General features: G+C 43.5%; 1 protein-coding gene across 2 annotated transcripts in view; it reads left to right on the top strand.

Moving 5' to 3' along the window:
- The window catches only part of FLNB (filamin B), an 85,920-nt gene that overhangs the window by 36,854 nt on the left and 30,402 nt on the right, over positions 1 to 18,664 (top strand). For both annotated transcript variants that reach the window (XM_033071249.1, XM_033071248.2), the window contains exons 4-20: positions 1,845 to 2,093; positions 3,094 to 3,191; positions 4,052 to 4,199; positions 7,281 to 7,399; positions 8,132 to 8,209; positions 8,863 to 9,025; positions 10,281 to 10,478; positions 12,149 to 12,286; positions 13,389 to 13,515; positions 14,026 to 14,162; positions 14,514 to 14,707; positions 15,026 to 15,139; positions 15,646 to 15,789; positions 16,351 to 16,474; positions 16,722 to 16,882; positions 17,412 to 17,502; positions 17,742 to 17,911. In XM_033071249.1, coding sequence (XP_032927140.1) covers positions 1,845 to 2,093; positions 3,094 to 3,191; positions 4,052 to 4,199; positions 7,281 to 7,399; positions 8,132 to 8,209; positions 8,863 to 9,025; positions 10,281 to 10,478; positions 12,149 to 12,286; positions 13,389 to 13,515; positions 14,026 to 14,162; positions 14,514 to 14,707; positions 15,026 to 15,139; positions 15,646 to 15,789; positions 16,351 to 16,474; positions 16,722 to 16,882; positions 17,412 to 17,502; positions 17,742 to 17,911 — 2,453 coding nt within the window. The remainder of the gene's footprint in view (positions 1 to 1,844; positions 2,094 to 3,093; positions 3,192 to 4,051; positions 4,200 to 7,280; positions 7,400 to 8,131; positions 8,210 to 8,862; positions 9,026 to 10,280; positions 10,479 to 12,148; positions 12,287 to 13,388; positions 13,516 to 14,025; positions 14,163 to 14,513; positions 14,708 to 15,025; positions 15,140 to 15,645; positions 15,790 to 16,350; positions 16,475 to 16,721; positions 16,883 to 17,411; positions 17,503 to 17,741; positions 17,912 to 18,664) is intronic.

Below are 18,664 nucleotides of genomic sequence, written 5' to 3'. Positions count from 1 at the left end.
CTGTAAGATTAGTCAAAACTGGAGTTAAAAAATCTGATACGAATAAAATCTGAGTAGAAACCAAACACTAACTACCCAGAAAGTCTGAATGCCACTCAAGGTCTGAAGTTACAGTATTATCTCTTTAGGACATACTGCTCTATTGTGAAACCATGTAAATATTAACCACTTTGCCTGAGCATTAGGTTAAAGGGTGATTACTGTTCTTGATCGCTATTCTGTATAATCACTTGTTTTGAAAGTCGGTAGATCTTTTTGTGTTGATAAGATGGTGCTGGGTTGCTGCTGTGGTCTCTACAGCTGAAGAGGAGCAGGTAAGGCATGCCCAGTGAGTGTTGGGCACAGAGTCCTCTCCTGGGAGGACTTTGCCTCCAAGACTTTAACGCTCTGAATGTGAACTGGGGAATACAATGCAGTTACAGAGCACTTTTACTTTGCTAGCTAGTACTCTGTCAGATTCATGTATAATAATTCTGGTGGTATGAAAGGGAGTTTTTACAGCTGTAATTGTCTTTACTCAAGCTTCTGCTGCAGGAGCTGGAAAGTAGAGAAAAGCTTCCAGGTCTCTTATAACTTCTGTTGACTGGAAAGGGATTTCTGTAACAATTTGCACTTGAACGGAGGAAAGAACTGAAAAATGCGGTGCTGTAACCACATTTGAATTTGTTATTCTGCTGTGCATAAGAGGAACTGTGAGGCTAAGCATCCTGAAACATTGCAGAAGAGCTCTGGTTTGGGTGAGCTTGATAAAACTGGAGCTGTTAGCAGTGTAATGCAACCAGAGTAACAACCAGAAGCTCAGAGGGAGGGAGGTGTGAGAAATTAAGCCCACTCCTCAAAATTTTAAGAGTTTTATAAAGGATAATAAGGGAAAAATCAATAAAGCAAAAGTAACAATGCTGGTTACAACAGAGGGCATCCAATCTGTGACTCATTAAAGCTAAAGTAACTTGCACGTGAATTCTCAAAACTGTAGTGGTCACTTCACAAGGCCAAACTGATGCAGAAGGGCATCCTGCCCCCACAGACATTGCTTATGGAAATCTGATCTGATTCCCAGCAGCCTTAAACTTATCTCCATAGCGTGTCTCAAAGCAGAACAGTAACCTGGCCACTCTGGTGACAAATCTTTCTTAAGCTGGAACATGATATGGAAAAACCAAATCTTTTTGTAACTCTGTATTCTTTCCTATAATTCTGAATTTGTAGTGTGAAGGGATAACGTCTAGTGTGATGGTGCGAAGGATCAGCCATCTGCTGATCTTCTCCACTGCCTACTTTGCTGATCATAGAGGTCTTGATATATCCAGACCAATTCTAAACTGTATTTGCTTGTCTTCACTACATAGCAGGACTTTTTTTCCTTTTTCTTCCCTATCACTTTTAAGGCAAATTATTGATGTGTGTGGGAGACATGTTTTTGTATATAAATGCTATTTCCTAAATGATGCTTTTATGTTTGCCCGGGAGTGTATCATGCCTATTGGGATGCTGATTTTTTGACCTCCATCACATGCTGTTTTGCTTTTTTCATAAGATACAAATGCTATTACAAAGTACCAGGTGGTACTTAGCCAAATCAAAATACCAGAGATCTTAAACTGCCACTTCTCCTAAGCTAAGATCGTAAAGCTGAAGGACAAGTGACAACTGGAGAGCACTGAGTCCTTTGACTCCTCTCTCTTCGTCCTGTCTAAGGCTGTGAGGAATGGTGTCCCTGCAGTGGCCTGGGTCAGTTTTCTTGTCCTTGATTACCTGTGCATGAGTGCAGGCACAGTGTTTTAAAAACACACCTCTTTTCTTCAGAATAACAAATAATGAGTTGTATGTCTTTTGTCTTCCAGATAGTAAAGCCATAGTTGATGGAAACCTGAAACTGATCCTTGGCCTGATATGGACCCTTATCCTTCACTACTCCATTTCTATGCCAGTGTGGGAGGATGAAGGCGATGATGATGCAAAGAAGCAGACCCCTAAGCAGAGGCTGCTGGGCTGGATCCAGAACAAAATCCCTTACTTGCCAATCACAAACTTCAATCAGAACTGGCAGGATGGCAAAGCACTGGGTGCTCTTGTTGACAGCTGTGCTCCAGGTAAGTCCTTTGTTCTGATGTACAGTGTTTTCCTTGTTATCCTTGTGGCTACTCTTCCTATGGGGGAACTTTTTCACTGCTGAACTTGAGACTGCAGTGAAGCTTTCAAGAAAACCAAGAGTCCAAAGAGACCAGCTGCAGGAAGCAGCAAGTTGTAAACTTCTTGGCCAAGAGAAATTCTGGCCTGTAGCAGAATGTGTGATTGCATTATGGGAGGCGCCACTCTAAGCTTTGTAGTGGGTGCAAGGGACAAAGGCACAAATGCTGGCTCCTAAATGGAAGAAAGGATTGTTCCCACGGCAAGTGCCAACAACCTTTCAACTTCAGGGTGCAGTGGGAGACTTCATGTGTTCTGAAATAGGATTGCAGAGGGAGCACAGAGCAGCCAGAAGCTGCACACTAACTGAAACTTCAGTGTTTAGCAAGCTGAGACTGAGCTACTTAAGGCAAATAATTTGATGGAGTGTGAAAAAAGCAAAATTTCCTCATCTTCTTATAATACAACCTTGCTAGTGGATTGCTGGTGCTCATCTGATGCAATCTGGGCTGCCGTGGCGAGGCGTTGAAATTGTCTTTACCAAATATGCTGCAAGAGAACCAGTGAAACATAAAGGATGGTAGATGTATTTGTACTAAATTTAGAGTGGTATCTTGCACAAGTTACCCAGAGAGATGGTAGATGTCCCATCCCTGGAAACATTCAAGGTCAGGTTGCACAGGGCTCTGTCAAAAATGTCACTGCTCATTGTTGGGGGTTCAGTCTAGATGACCTTTAAAGATTCCTTTCAGCCTAAACCATTCTATGACTCTACACTGATTATTGTCTTAGAGTTGTTTCAGTGAGCAGCATGTGCTTGTCTTCTTTTGATTACTTCTGCAAAGCTCTGAGTGTCTTTCTGCAAAGCAGTGTAATGCAAGGGGATATGGAGTTTGCACTTACTTTATTCAGCTAGGGAAGCACCTTGGCAGGTAACACACAACAACTGAAATGTGCTTGCAGGTTTGTGCCCTGACTGGGAGACTTGGGACCCGAAGAAGCCTGTGGACAATGCTCGGGAAGCCATGCAGCAGGCAGATGACTGGCTGGGTGTGCCCCAGGTAAGGCCACCAACACATGGGCTGCCTGTGGCCAGCTTTGGCTTTGTGACTAGCTGGAATTTAAATTGAGGAAAGCAGGTGGAGCTGTTTGGATGCTTTGAAAAGTTACTGTTAACTCACGTAGAGTTGCCTGAGAAAGGGTGCACTGTAATGAAATGCACTGTTACACTTCAGAGCTCTGGTTGTAAGATTCTGTGTAGGTGTCTCTGCTGAAGACAACTGCTGTTGCAGCATGTAAGGTAGGAGGAAAGGGCCTATGTGGTGGTGCCTGATCTATTAGTCCATGAAGTGAGTTTGTTTTGCTTCATTGAATTCCACAAAAGAAAAACTTAATGACTGAAGAAATCACCTGTGATGATAATGTTCAAACAGAGAGCAATGTATTTAAAAACTGGATTATTTTTATTCTGATAAAGTTGGACAGAATTCCAGAAGTCTCTGAAGCAACTTGTGTTGTGGAAGCAGGGAAAGAGACTGGTCACAAGTTTTACTTTGCAAACCTTGCAGTTCAGAGCTGCAGCATACAGTATTATGAATTACTGAATTTTTCAGTATCGATTATCCCCATGTCACTTTTCAAGGGAAACATTACTAATGTTCTCTTGCCTTGATACCATTACATTTGTTGCAGTCTCCTGAGAACCCCTAGTAATCAAGGCACAAAAAGCCCCCAAACCACACTTCTTGATTTTCTTGCCTGAGATAATAAATGATGTTGTGTGTATCAAAGGGAAAATAAATGTGAGAAATCCCATTAGCATGTGGGAGTTTTGAAATCTAAGTCTGTCATGGTTCTGTTTCTCTGTTGACACACAGTAACTAAGCACTGGTACAATATGCTTAATTGCACTGTATTTCAGGTTATTACCCCTGAAGAAATTATCCACCCTGATGTGGATGAGCACTCTGTGATGACTTACCTGTCCCAGTTCCCCAAAGCTAAGCTGAAACCAGGAGCTCCTTTAAAACCCAAACTGAATCCAAAGAAAGCAAGAGCTTATGGCAGAGGTAAGGACTTGGTGAACTGAAGCTGCACAGAGCAGTAACTCTTCAGAAGGCTGGGTGGGGTTTTCTGATTATGTTGAACTTCAGACCTACTGTAACTAACTGACTTCAAAGTTTCACTTGTATACTCTTGGTGTGGTGCCTGGTTTCAGAAATACATGGATGTAGTCCAAAAGGCACTCCTAGTTCTAACATGTAAATTCCCCAGTCTGAACCTGTTCTGCAAGCTGCCAGCCTCCCATCCACAGCTGGAAGAAGTAGCATGCTATGGGGCTAAAACAACTTTGCTGTGGAATTCAGGCCAGCAGCATTGCTGCTGATGGGTGATGATCTAGCAGTGAATGTTTCTTGTGATAAAGCACTCCTTAAAAGAAGAAAAACCTCATCACCTCACTGTCTCTCTGAGCAGGTTCTCTGTAGAGACAGTTTTCCATTTCCCAGGCTTGATGTATGTTAGATGGGCTAATTTTAAATTACTTACTTGAGTTGATTGGTGGTGTTGAATATTTTGCACATGTACAAAGATGTGTTGTAGCCCTTGAGACATTAAACAGTGCTGAACCTTTGTTGGAAAGGCCTTATTTACTAATTGGAAGGACTGGAGGCTGAATTTGTTGATCGTCCATAGATGCTTATGCAACTGCAAATCTATGTAGGCATTCTTGTTTTTAGCTGACCTTTTAAACTGATAATTTCATATCACTATTGATGAGGTTCTGTTCTAGATTGGTACACAGTCACGACTGAATAAGTAACAGATTTCTACCTTTAATATGGTTGGTATGTTGGAAAACATCTCTTCAACATTACACTTGGCTCTCCATTCCATCTTAATTCCTATTTTTTTTTTAAATCTTTGGGCTACTGTTGGTCCTTCAGGATTTTTAGAATGAGTGCATTTCAGAATTGGGTGTACAAGAGCGAAATGGAAAGAAACAAAACTTTCCTTTTTTTTCTGATTTTCTTATTTGCTTGGGATTTTTTTAACTTGATTTTCCATTAAAACTTAACTAGTGGAGCAAAGGGACATGAGCTCCATTTATGCACTTAAGAGCAGTTGCTACAGTCAGAGTGGGTTTAGCACCTATCCGACTTGGGGTTTATGTCCTTTGTTGGTGCCTTCCACAACAAACCACAATACACAGACACATTTTTCAGGCCTCAAATGTATAAATGACTGATCGGCCTGACTCAATCTGTCAAGTCTGGCTTTAGTAGTGTTTTTATTCATTCAAAAACTGGAATTACTCTGTCTGCTTTCATGTGTGTTCTGCTCTGGAGCCATTGTAATGGAAATTACTTTAGAGTGAGTGGTTCTTCTTGAAAGATTTATGTTTTCCTGAAGTTAATTGCCAAAACAAAGTCACTAAATATACTAACTGATAATTCAGCTGCTAAGATATGTCAGAACTTGAAAGTAACTCCAGCAACAAGGGGCTCAGTTCTCAGCTGAGCAGGGTCTTTGGACAGGTGAGAAACAGGTTTTTGTGCTTCCAGAAAAAGATGACTGTCAAGTGCAAAGTGGGTCAGTCTTAGCTCTTTTTATTACTCTTTTTTGTGTAAGCTCTTCATAACCTCTCAATAAGGTCTTAGCTGTAGCACACCACTCTGAGCACCATGGGGGTTTGTGCCAAGGACAACCATGTGTAGAGTGGGTGTGAAATGAACAGGGGGATGTACAGAGTTGTGCAGGTCATCAGTGGTGCACTAGGAGTTCTCATTTAAGCATCCAAAGCAGACTGCTGATCAGATAGTAAAATTTAGAAGGTGAAGTATAGGTTAAGAAGGCTTTGTAATTAATGGTGTCCTGGCTGAAATTGTCTTCAGAGGAGCATAATCAATCCTTCTCCTTGTGCTTGCAGAAGGCAGGATGTTTAACTTGAATACCATATCCTAATGCTTGTGGGATGGACTGGAGAGACACTGAGCAAATTTGTAGCAGTTTCAGCTAGATGATAATCAAGGGTTTAGTTTGAAAGAATGAATATGTCAATTGTTAACACCTTATCAGAATGCTCAGATTTCCTAGCAAAAACATGATCTTCCTTGCATTACTCTCAAGTTACTGTTTTCTGAAGATAAACAAGCTCAGGAATTCTGTTGTTCACAACCACTTCCTTTATAATCTATCAGACGTTGCACTTTCCACTAATTGTGCTACGGAGCAGTAGTGCCCACGGTTTTATGAATCAGCCAAGGAGTAATTGCCTTGGACGGAAGGGTATATGTTTGGGCTAGTCTGGAATCAGCAACTTTGGGAAGTTCTTCCACCCACTCAGTCTGACACCACCATGACAGATGTCATGACCTGGGACTATGTACAGGGAGATGATGAAACCCTGCTGGTAAATGCGTGCTGTAGCAGGCCCTGTGCTGGGGAATAAGGAAACTGATTAAAAGTTAGATGGAAACCACACTGAGTAGCAAGGTTTTAAGATGTTCCTGTATGCCATTTATCCAGTGTACACTCTGGCCAGGTAGTTTGAGCAGATTTGAAAAAATAGCAAATCTCAGCAGTATCTGCATTGCTGGGTTTCAAAATGGAGCAGTACAGGTAAAAATTGTCTTGCTTAAGGTAAGTCTTTTACTCTTGGCTCTAGGGTAATGCCTTGACCTAAAGGCTTCTCACAATTTCTCTCCTTCATCTCTAGTCACCTGTCTTGTGGTGCAACACACTTAAACATTTGGCTGTGTGGAGCAGAGCAGCTCCTAAAGAGCAGCTAATGCACATATCCCACTTGCTCTCAGCATCAGCCCTGCACTTGCCAGCAGTGGGGGTGACCCTCAGTACCTGTCAGGGTAAACTTGCTTTCACCTGAATCCAGAAAGCAGATGGGTTCCTGACTTGGTCAAAGATTGTAAGATGAGTTGAGAGCCGATGATTCAACCAATTTTTAAAAAGGCTTGTATTTTTAAATTGTAAGAGAAGGCCTTACTGTGAGCATGATGCTCTGGGCAGAGGGTAGATGTGCAGGAGTCTGGGGAAACTGATTCTGATGGGTTGGACAGCCTTTGGGTAGCCTCCAAACTGTCCTCTGGGTTTTGAGGTAGCAGCTAATGTGCTGTTCTGTATCTGTCTGACAGGGATTGAGCCTCATGGGAACATGGTGAAGCAGCCTGCCATCTTCACAGTGGACACCATCAGTGCTGGGCAGGGTGACCTGATGGTCTTCATAGAAGATCCAGAAGGAAACAGAGAGGAGGTATGTATGCTAAGGGCCTTGTATGGAAAGATCAGATTGGTCTGAATACTGTAGTTTTTGCAGTAACCTTCATCTTCCACAAGTGAGTTCTTAACAAATAAGTAACCTAAATAGAAAGTGCAAAATAACGTTTATCTAAAGTGCAAGAAGCCTCAAGATTTTCTTCATAATTGCCTTGGAAAAAAGTATCTACCGGCAACTAAGCAACACAATTCCAGTGTCCAGTAGTTGTAGAGCTTTGGCTTGACTGGCCAAGTACACTCTGACCTGCTTTTAGATAACATACATCACTAAATCAGCGTCTGCATTTACTCATCCTACAAGAATGGCTAAAGCAACTATTTAGATGCCATGAATCATTTTGAGTTAAAATGCTGGTTTTAATGTTTATAGAAACTTCTCATCCAAGTGTTCCACTTGATCATGTTACAGCATTCCAGAAAAATACAGCTGTACATTGGACTTACTGTCTCCTCATTTTTGGCCTGCTTCAATAGAGCAATTAATAGCAAAGGAAAGGCCTGGGGTGGGAGAATGTGGCTTGCTTCCTCTCTTGTAAAGACAAAACCAATGGGATTTTTCCATGTGAGAAGAGGGGGATAGCAAGGATCCCTGCTCTCACAGCAGCAAGTGTCTAACATTGGTGACTCTGGAAATAGATTGCAGTATCAGTATAGACTTCAGCTGGCTTGTGTAGGCACAGCTTGACAATGGATGTGTTTTCTCTTCTAGGCAAAGATAACGCCATCCAGTGACAAAAACAAGACCTACTCAGTACAGTATATTCCAAGGGTTACTGGTCCTCACAAGGTGGGTTTTGTGTGAATAACCAGTATTCTCTTGCTAGACATGCTGCTCTGCTGGTTGTTAACATGAGCCCCTGAGGGCTCCCTGTTGCATGATGGTAAGAGCCACACCAGGCATCCTGAAGAAAAGTTAAATTGATGTGGCCTTAGTTCTCTGTCTGGCCTTCGAGCTGCTCCCTTCTCAAGGGGGAAAGAAGTGTGTGTTGGGAGAAAATACATTTGTGTTTTGGGTATTGAGTGCTACAGTTGGGACATTTTGTGCAACTCACAAAGCCAGTTTTGTGGGTTGTCACAGAGACGCAGGTGAAAACAATGGGTTGTTTCTATAAGGTATCTCTTAAGGTTATCTTTTATCCTGAAAAGATAAAATGCAACTTCTGCTGCCACTTTATTGCTGAATGGAGATCCACCTTGTATTGGCACATCCCAAATCAAGCTTCCATGCTGGTGTGCCTGACTCTGTAATCAACAGAACTTTAGGAAAGTGGCCAGCAGTTAGCGTGGATGGGATGAGGGCTGTAGGATGGATGGTCCTTCACCTCTGAGGGTGATCTTTGTGTTAGGAATGCAGGTGCTTGACCCTGCACTTGGCTTTATGATGGTGTTCTGAGCTCTTCCTCTGCCTGGTGGGTCCAAGCTGATGCTGTCTGTCTCTAGGTTTCAGTCCTGTTTGCTGGGCAGCACATCTCGAAGAGCCCATTTGAAGTGAATGTTGACAAAGCCCAGGGAGATGCAAGCAAGGTGACAGCAAAGGGACCTGGACTGGAGGCAGCAGGGAACATTGCCAATAAATCTACTTACTTTGACCTCTACACAGCAGGTAAGCAGGATGAGTGATGATGGAAGTCCTGCAGTTTCCTCAAATGTGAGAACCCAAGGCCTTGGAGAAACAAAAAACTGAGAGGTAGATGAGGATTTGTAGTCCCATCAAGTTCATAGGTGAAATAACAGCCCAGCTGCTCAGAAGGCTTTAGCTGTGTATGAAATATTTGAAGTGAAGGGCTGAGCTGGGGCAAGAGGGTGCTAAGCCTGACCCAGAAATTTGCCATGAATTTGCTGGATGGCAGCAGTCAAGTTCCTGGCTGGTTTCTTTCCCCAACTCATTTTAAACAGGAATGTGACACTGAACATAAGATAAACTCTAAGCAAACTGCAAATGCATAGTGTGTTCTATATTTAGCTCTACAGAAAGAACCTGCTACTTTGAGTTCATACTTCAATGATGAACTGGTTTCAACCTCTATTATAATTATTAGAGGGCTACTATCTTCATTAAGGCATCTCCATCACATTATTTGCTACCTGCTATTAGGCCAATGCTGTAGCCTAGAGGAATGAGTCAATAAGATGCTACAAATGTTAATTCATTTTGAACAATGTGAAACTACTTAAGGCAGTTACTTGTAGCATTTAAACACCAAAATATGCTGAGTAGCATATTTGAAATTGCCTTCTGCCTGAGGGAGTATAGGAATAAAATTAAACGTAGTTGTAGTGAGGGAAGTATTATGTTCAGCCTCTAATTGGGAGAGGGAGTGGGCTGAATCATGTAAAGACATGTCTGGCCTCTGAAAGTGTACAGAAAACTTTTTTTGTTGTATGATGAGTTGAATAAGATGTGAGAGGAGCAGGTGTCTGAACAAAAGTGAATACATATAGTCCAGCAGAGAGGATCCTTGTCAGACCAACATTCATTTGTCTAATCTCTAAATCTGAAGCACTTCAAAGCTTGAGAGATTGAACTGACTGGTAAAGCTGTGGGCTGATCTGTGATAAAGGTGCTGCAGGGGGATATCCGTAGGGTGACCAGGCTATATGTGTATTCAGTATTATGAAACCCTGTGGCTGGAGCAGCAGAGGCCTGTCAGTTTGACTTCATGGAATGCCACCCTGCTGTCTTGCCACTTACTGCTCAAATGTTTGATTGCTGTCAGAAAAAGCTGAACATAGAGGCTGTGCCTGGAATTGGCAGCAGAGAATGGCTGGCTGAGCCCAGATAGCTGGTGGTAGTCTGAAACAGGTTACCTGTTGCTGGTGGGGAAGCCAAGGCTCAGCTGGGCTTGTTTCCTTTTCAGGTGCTGGTGTGGGTGATGTGATTGTGGAAGTGGAGGATCCTCAGGGGAGAAGCCTTGCTGAAGTTGTAGTGGAAGACAAAGGCAACCAAGTCTACCGCTGCACCTATAAACCTGTTCAAGCTGGTCCTCACATTGTCAAAGTGACTTTTGCTGGGGAGGCAATTCCCAAAACTCCTTGCACTGTTCTCGTTGGAGAGGGTATGTTTTTTAAAAATGCATATAAATATAGATGGCCACTTTTCTCCTTGGATGTGATCACAGAATATGCTTGGATCATGCCTTTTATATTCTCTGTACCTTTCAACAACTTGGTCCTGTTTCAGTGGGTCACCTGAGTACTCTCAGGGTAAACCAGTGCTCTCTAACAGTAATATGGCTTTTGTTGCTAGTTTCCTTTCTGCCTAGACTTACAAATGTTAAGCTGGCCTTTGGATTTTTTTGAGTAATTTATGCAGCTATGCAGTGTCTTGCTGTTTTCCACCCTTGTTCCTCAAATGACTATATTTACTGTTTTCTTCCTTAACGGACACCTAATTTGCTTTCTGTTCCATCCTTACGTGCTCCTATGCTTTTAGATCTCTGCTCATCTCTCCTGAGCTACCCTCCATTTGTGGAATTTTGGACTTCACTGCTAATGGCTTCATAGTTGGTAAGAGGTGTGCAGGATGCTCCGTCATGTTTGCTTTTTGTAAGCTTCTAGCCTGCAGCTTGTCCAAGCCAAAAGGATTTTTGGTTTTGTTGGGGTTGGGGAGGAAAGTTGCAAGTGAACTGAAGCTTTGTGTGACCCAGTCAGTGAAACTGGCTTAACCACAAGCTGCCTGACGCAGCTGTGTAAGTGCTCTGCAAGCTGTTCCCACTCCACGTCAGCCACGCTCCTGTGTGTTCCCACTGAGCTTTCAGAGCTGGCACAATCCTTGCTCACACCGTCCGGTGTAGGATACGGGGCGGCATGGGCTGCTGCAGGATGAGGGGAAAACCTGTAAGCCATTGTATAATGAGTGAAAACCTAGCAAGCTGCTTGGCAGACTTGTGCTCCTGCTGTAAGCACGGCGTGCTTGGGGAAAATGCGTGTTGGGTTTACACTGCTGGAAGCTGTGGTTGTTTGTAAGTCTCTTCAAACCTCTCAGGTCTCTGGCGTTAAAAACCTCATGACAACTGGGATTGTGTAATGAAAACTATTCCTAAGTGCACTTAATTTCTGTAGCCACTCTGCAGGTCCAGAGAAGTGCTTGGAGTAAAGAGACCAAGATAAGCCTAAGCCATGTGTAACCCTCCTGCCCCACCCTGCTTCAGCCTGCAGGGGCTTGGTGACTTGGCTTCTGTGAAAGAGTGAACTGTGACAAGCAGGGGGGGTTTGATGCGACATCTTTTAACGAAGCACAGGCAAAACTCAGCTTTGCTTATAGCAGTTATCCCAGTCATGTGCTTCTGAAAGACCAGCAGAGCAATACTGTTCACTGGGGCTTATCTGCAAAAGGGACCCTTATCCCCCACACTGCAGTGGGCCTCAACGCGAGACTTCAGGAAGGTTGTGTCTGTGGTAAACACCTCTACGTGATAGCTGTGTAGAAGTCTTATATTGATAACTGGCATTGAATTGGAAAGCAGCAGGGATTAATTGTTTGCAATCATTCTAAAAAATGGTCTTGAAGGGGGTCGGTGTTGCCTGGCTGCACTGAATACTCAGCTGCCTAAAAGCCAGGGGGCATAGACAGCAATTGGGCAGACTCAAGTCTGTCTGCCTTAATGCTATAACCTTGTGCTGAAAGCTAAGCTCTGGTTGCCCTGAGTCAACACTGTCCCAGGCTGGCTAGGCTACCTGCATGTTGAGATCAGAGACAGTAGTAATGCCTGAAGTTGCCTTGCAGCCTGCAACCCCAACGCGTGTCGTGCCACTGGTCGAGGTCTGCAGCCCAAGGGCGTCCGTATCAGGGAGACGGCCGACTTCAAGGTCGATACGAGAGCAGCAGGGAGCGGAGATCTGGGAGTGACTATAAAGGGACCGAGTGAGTACTGGGGTGAATCTGTGCTGTGCATGTGTTTTGGAGAAGGGGAAGGAGCAGAGCCTGGGAAAAGGAAGAGCAGGAAGGAGATGGTGTCCTGATGGAACTGATGGGATCTGTATAAAAAGCCAGATTTCAGAAGGATTTATTGATATTTTGTGTCTCTTGGGGAGGTTTTGATCTGCAGAGCTGGGTAAGATTATATCTGGTTTTAGTTCTTTTCATTTTAATGCATCAGTTAACAAAACTGAGGAAATCCATGCATCTGCCTGCTGTGGGTACTTTATGGGTACTCACGGCCTCTTCATCCAATCTGTGGAAGCTGGAAGTCCTACTCTCATAAAGCTGCTCAGAGCAGTATTCCTGGTGGCAGTAGCTGCTTGGACACACAAGCAGAGGAGGAAGGGAGCCCATAGACTGACAGAGACCATCTGTGAGGATACATCCCCAGATCCCTTGGTGCTGAGCTCTGGATGTGACCCTCTGCCTTTGGGCTGGGAGGGTGGGAGCACAGGGACCGCTGGCTCGTGTGGCTGCCAGCAGCAGTCCCTGTGTGGTACTCTGAGCTCTCCACCTCCCCCCACCTGGGGCAGCATTCAAAGGTGCATTGTATTGCTTCACCTCCTCCACACACACACAGAGCTCTGACTGTGTGGCTTCATGAGGCTGGGGGGGGGGAAAGAAACAGACGTATCAATGTAAATTTTAGCGTATTAAGCTTTTCTCCCTAAATTCTTCATCTTGAAGAAAATGAAAAGTAGGCATTCCCTGCATACTTGTGGTTACCAAGTCTGACAAATGTTAAGCTTTTTTGTTTTAACATATGACACACATCATACTGCAGACTAAGAAAATAAAACACAAGGGAACTTATTAAGTCTGGTAACTTAAAATACTTTCTGCTGTATTTCTTCTGGAAGTGTTTGCTGTCTTTGTCCTAGAGGGCAGCTAGAGCTAACTTCCCTTATAACCTGACCTTTTTTTTTCTGGTGGAAGAAATTTATTCTTGCAAGCTAAAATAAATACTAGAAAACATGAACTTGTCTGAGTAATTGAAACCAGGATGGAAACTGTTAAGTTCAATGCTGAACTGATCTTTCAACAGAGGGCTTGGAGGAGCTGGTGAAACAAAAAGGTTTTATGGATGGTATATATGCATTTGAATATTATCCAGCCACACCAGGGAAGTACGTTGTCACAATTACATGGGGCGGGCAAAACATCCCAAAAAGGTGAGTGAAAAGCAGCTTTTTGGGCATTTTTGTGTCCTTCAGTGGGTTGTGTGGTTGGTGGGCTTTGAAGAAGCACTGGGGAGACAAGTTAGTGGGAAATTGTTGTAACATTTTATTTTTAACAGCCTGTTTTCAGGCTGCAGCAACTTGACAAAGCTCTGAAGGGTGATTTGCATTAGTCTAACATAAAATCATGAGTAAAAAACCTAATAGAATGTGGTGGATCATGCAGTTTAGACTTTTCTGTAAGATTTTGAAGAGATCTATTATTTTAGTGTCCACACCTATAGCAAGCAGAGCAGGTATTTGACATCAGGATTTGTGGTGGAAGATGGTGATGGGTTGGATGACCTCTCTGCTAGAAAGACACTGCTGGGCGCTCTGCAACCCCATGGTCGCATCTATTAATTTGGAAAATCCAATGTAAAGCCTCATTAAAATGTCTTCAGAAAAACATAGATGCTGTATTTGTCCCTATTTCTAATATCATGCTTTGTTTTTTTCTGGTAGCCCCTTTGAGGTTCAGGTGGGTCATGAAGCAGGTCCTCAGAAAGTGCGAGCCTGGGGGCCAGGACTGCACGAGGGAGTTGTGGGCAAGTCAGCCGACTTTGTGGTCGAGTCCATTGGCACAGAAGTTGGCTCTCTTGGTATGTTACTTGACTTAGTTTCCCTGAAATATTTGTATCTTGCAATGCTAGCAGTGAACTCATGAGAAACAATGGGTTTCCCAACAGTAAAAAAAAAACCCAAGTCTGTAAGATGTTGTGGTCTAAACACAAACATCTATCAGAGTATCAAAGGCAAGGACAGGAGTGTTAATCTGTGGTTTTGTGGGATGAGATCCAGAAGGGAATGATAGATGATGGATTATCTCCTGTGTTGCTGAAGGAGGGTGACTGAGAGATCAGGCATGGCTAAGGCTAATAAAAAGCTGTTTGTGGAAGTGGTGTTAAATTACCACAAACCTAACATGAGGAACCTGCTTGTTCCTTTTTCAGGCTTTGCAATAGAAGGACCTTCTCAGGCTAAAATTGAGTGTGATGACAAGAACGATGGCTCATGTGATGTGAAGTATTGGCCCAAAGAGCCAGGTGAATATGCTGTGCACATCATGTGTGATGATGAGGACATAAAAGACAGCCCTTACATGGCCTTCATTCGACCGGCTTCAGGAGACTTCAATGCAGATAAGGTGAGGCATAGGAGCTCACTCATGGCATAGCATGTTTGATGTAACTACAGTAGAGATGTTTCTAAAAGATTCTGGTAGCAGACTCTTAAGCTGCCTCTGCTTAAAGCTCTGAATTTGCTAAGATATTACCCAACCAGATATTCCCCAGCTTTTTCTAATAACACTGTTGTGGTTTTGATTTAATGTAATGAAAACTTGCTGAAGTAGTATTGCATACTTCATGGGATTTGTGGAGGGGGCAGGTCTTCATGCATAAATCACTCTAGTTTTGTTTCTCTTTCTGGACTGCAAACTAATACTCTTGAGTTGCTCTTTTAGGTGAAGGCTTATGGCCCAGGCTTGGAGAGGACTGGCTGTATAGTGAACAATCCTGCTGAGTTCACAGTTGAAACCAAGGATGCTGGGAAAGCACCTCTAAAGATGTATGCACAGGTAAAAACCCAGAGGCAGCTGTGTGAAACTGCAGCAAAAGGGCTTTAATACTGTTTAGAAAAATGCCTTAAGTATTTCTACTCACACACCACTTAATTCTGGGCATGTGTAATTCAGTCAAAGCTCTGTGCTTTGATCTGTGTAATGTAGTCAGGCAACAACTGAAGACAAAGTGACTGCTCTGAAGTGTATGAAGTACATGGTTTTGCTTCCTTACTTGGAGTCTCCTCAGGAAAGCAAGGTGTAATTTCCTTGAGTTGTCATTTGGAAGCACTGAAGTGTCTCTGAGCCTGTGAATTTTGTATGTGTTGTAGGATGGTGTATGAATGAGCAAGTGTTAGATGAGGAAGACTTACACGAGTGTAAATTGCATGTTTCTTCAGTATTTCTGAGCTGCAGTTCTGGGGGAAAAAAAAACTGATACATTTTGGAACAGTCTTGGGCTGTTGAAACTATGCAAACATTTTTGAAGTATCTGAACCTTCTGCTTGTATTACTGCTTTTAGGATGCAGAAGGGAATCCTATTGACATCCAGATGAAGAGCAAGTCTGATGGTGTGTTTGCCTGCTCCTATGTGCCAGTTAAACCAATCAAACATACAATTTCTATTGTCTGGGGAGGAGCCAATGTGCCCAATAGCCCATTTAGGGTAAGTACAGAGATGAGTAGTTCTTAATTCTAGCCAATTAGGATGTTGGTGCTCACAACTACTTGTTAGTACAACTAGGATGATAAAACCCTCTGTGAACTTCAAGGTGGTGTGCCCTTCTGCATCTTTTTTTTAGAAATCTATCCACTTGTATAAATCTTTTTGTTTTTACAAGCTCACGTGGTGGTCTCCTATCAGCCCAGCTGCAGCCTGGGAGGTTTGGGACCATTCATTTGTGTCTGTTATCCTGTAGCTCCTCTCTAAGCAATGCTCTGACTTGGCTGTGATCTCAAGTGTGACTGAACTGTGTGATTTTGACCCTTGTGTTGCCTTCCCGGCCTGGCGACCTGGCTCTAGAAACGGCACGGCGGCCCTACCCCCGGGCCACTCGGTCCATGTGCTCCTGGACACCAGTATGGTGGACAGCAAATGGCGTTTATTGAAGGGTTACAGGGGTTTTTATAGCTTGGGCAGTCAGTGTCATTTCCTTCTGCTCACGTCCGGCTGGGTGAGGCCAGGTACGGAGCAAAGGTCTGACTGCACCCTTGTGAATTTGTTTAGGTTCTTATAGGTCAGGGCAGTCATCCTCAGAAAGTCAAAGTGTTTGGACCTGGCGTGGAGAGAACGGGCCTGAAAGCAAGTGAGCCGACCCACTTCACTGTGGACTGCACGGATGCAGGAGAAGGTAAAAGCAGTCTGGGCTGTTCTGTGGTGTCAGAATCACAGGTCCTGCCAGGTGGGGATAACGTACTGTTCCATGCTGGTTTTCCTTAATTAGAGTGGAAAAACCTTGGCAGAACATTGCAGTGAATTGTGATCTGATCTGTTAGGTTAGTTAACATGGTGACTCAGCTAGAAATGGGAGTGGTCTTGCTGTTTGGCTGGCAATGTTTATGCTGTCCAGTAGCAAAACCTCCACTTGCTTTTCCTAGGTGATGTCAGTGTTGGAATTAAATGTGATGCTCGTGTGGTCAGCAGTGAGGAGGAGGACATAGATTTTGACATCATCCACAATGCCAATGATACATTCACAGTGAAATACTCACCACCTGCTGCTGGGCGTTACACTATTAAAGTGCTTTTTGCAGGAGAGGTTAGTAATCTTTGTTTTGCAGCCTGATCTTTCAAGAATCTGTTTATCTGCTCTTTGATCACCATGCATTTGCCAGTTCACAGCTGGCTCTTTTCACCTCAACTCACATGCACTTGGTTTGGTCACTGCTTCTATGACTGTGTAAAAAACGGAAACTTCTTTTGTAATACTTGAATGTATGCAAGTGAGAGGAGTTGGGGACATGGAAGTTTCCGTAATGTGTTGGGCTGGCATAATGAGTGTGGTTACCATGGTAGGGCAAGACTGCCTTCTAAAGTTAAAAAACCTAGGTGACTTTTCAAGGAAAATAGGGAAAAGTTTTCCTTGAGAATAAAAAACAGAGAGACTTCCAGTTGTTAATTTTGCCTTATATTTTAAATTATACTACTCAGTGAGGCAATGCTTAAGTGAGGTGAAATTTTACTCAAAATGCTAGAATTGGAGCAGAATTATCTTAAAATTATTATCTGTTTAATTTTGTCTAGTGAAGAGTGACTTGGTTATTTTTAGAGTTGTGTTTCTTTTGCAGGAAATTCCTGCCAGCCCATTCAGAGTTAAAGTGGACCCCTCGCATGATGCCAGCAAAGTAAAAGCTGAAGGACCTGGCCTGAACAAAACTGGTGAGAACTGGGTTCATATCGTGTGATCGGTACTGGATCATGAGGAGCTGTTGCAGGATGGTCACAGCCTGGCTGAGCATTGCTGGGATGCAGCAGCAGAGTGGGGTGTCAGGCAGTTGCAAGCAGTACCTTTCCCTTGGCATTTTACTTGACTGGGCTTTATTGGTACTGAATGCTTCTTGAGAAGAGTTTCTGTGTGTGAGCTGTGTGTAAATTAGAATTGACATTTTTTTCTTCAGGTGTGGAAAACGGCAAGCCAACACACTTCACTGTGTTCACCAAGGGAGCTGGAAAAGCACCACTGGATGTGCAGTTCAGCAGCTCAGTGCCAGGAGAGGCAGTGATGGACCTGGATATCATTGACAACTATGACTATTCCCACACTATTAAGTACACTCCCATCCAGCAGGTAGGTCCAACTCCTGTCAATACAAGAGTGAACAACTGATGTTGCTGTAGTGTAATGACCTCCCTCCCTAGTACTTGTTCACAGAGGAAAAAGCAGAAGAACACTTGTCAAGAGTATCGTGTTCCCCAGGATCCCTAACGCCTGCAGCACAGTGGATGTTAGAAAGCAGTAATGCAGTTTTTCTGGTGTAGTTATTGATAGCTTACCACTGTTTTCTTTTCTATGGCAAAGAGATACTGACACAGTAGCACGCAGCTCACATGGTCCTTCCATACCTCATCAGTTGAAGAAGAAAGGTGGCAAACCTTCCCAGACTCCACAGTGGAGCTGTCTGCTGCCCCAGCTGCCACAGTCCTGCAGAATTGGGGTTGTGGTGTGCTGCCTGTTAGCAAGCTGCTGGTGTCCAAGGAGCTGGAGTGCAAACCAGAGCAGGGACAAAAAGAAGAGTATGAATGATGCTGCACTAGTTCCTAGTGGGCAAGTGATGAAGTTGGTACCTCTCTAGCAACACCATTAAAGAGCTGAAAGTGGAAGCTCCTAATAGCTAGAAGTATTTTTCCTTATGCTGTACATGTATGTTTGTAAAGGGCCACTAAACACCAGAATGTACAGATCTCTTCTTTTTGAGGACCTAAATGCTCTTGTGCTGAGATGAAAATGTTTTGCTGCTCTTGTTCTCCTGACCAACCAAATACACAGCTAGGTCATCTGCCCCAGCTTCCTTGAATGGAGCTATGTAAAAGTGAAACTGAT

The sequence above is a fragment of the Catharus ustulatus genome, chromosome 13 (assembly GCF_009819885.2).
Source record: "Catharus ustulatus isolate bCatUst1 chromosome 13, bCatUst1.pri.v2, whole genome shotgun sequence".
NCBI classification, from domain to species: domain Eukaryota; kingdom Metazoa; phylum Chordata; class Aves; order Passeriformes; family Turdidae; genus Catharus; species Catharus ustulatus.
Note: the sequence above shows the minus strand (reverse complement) of the source record. Positions and strands in the feature narration are given on the sequence as shown.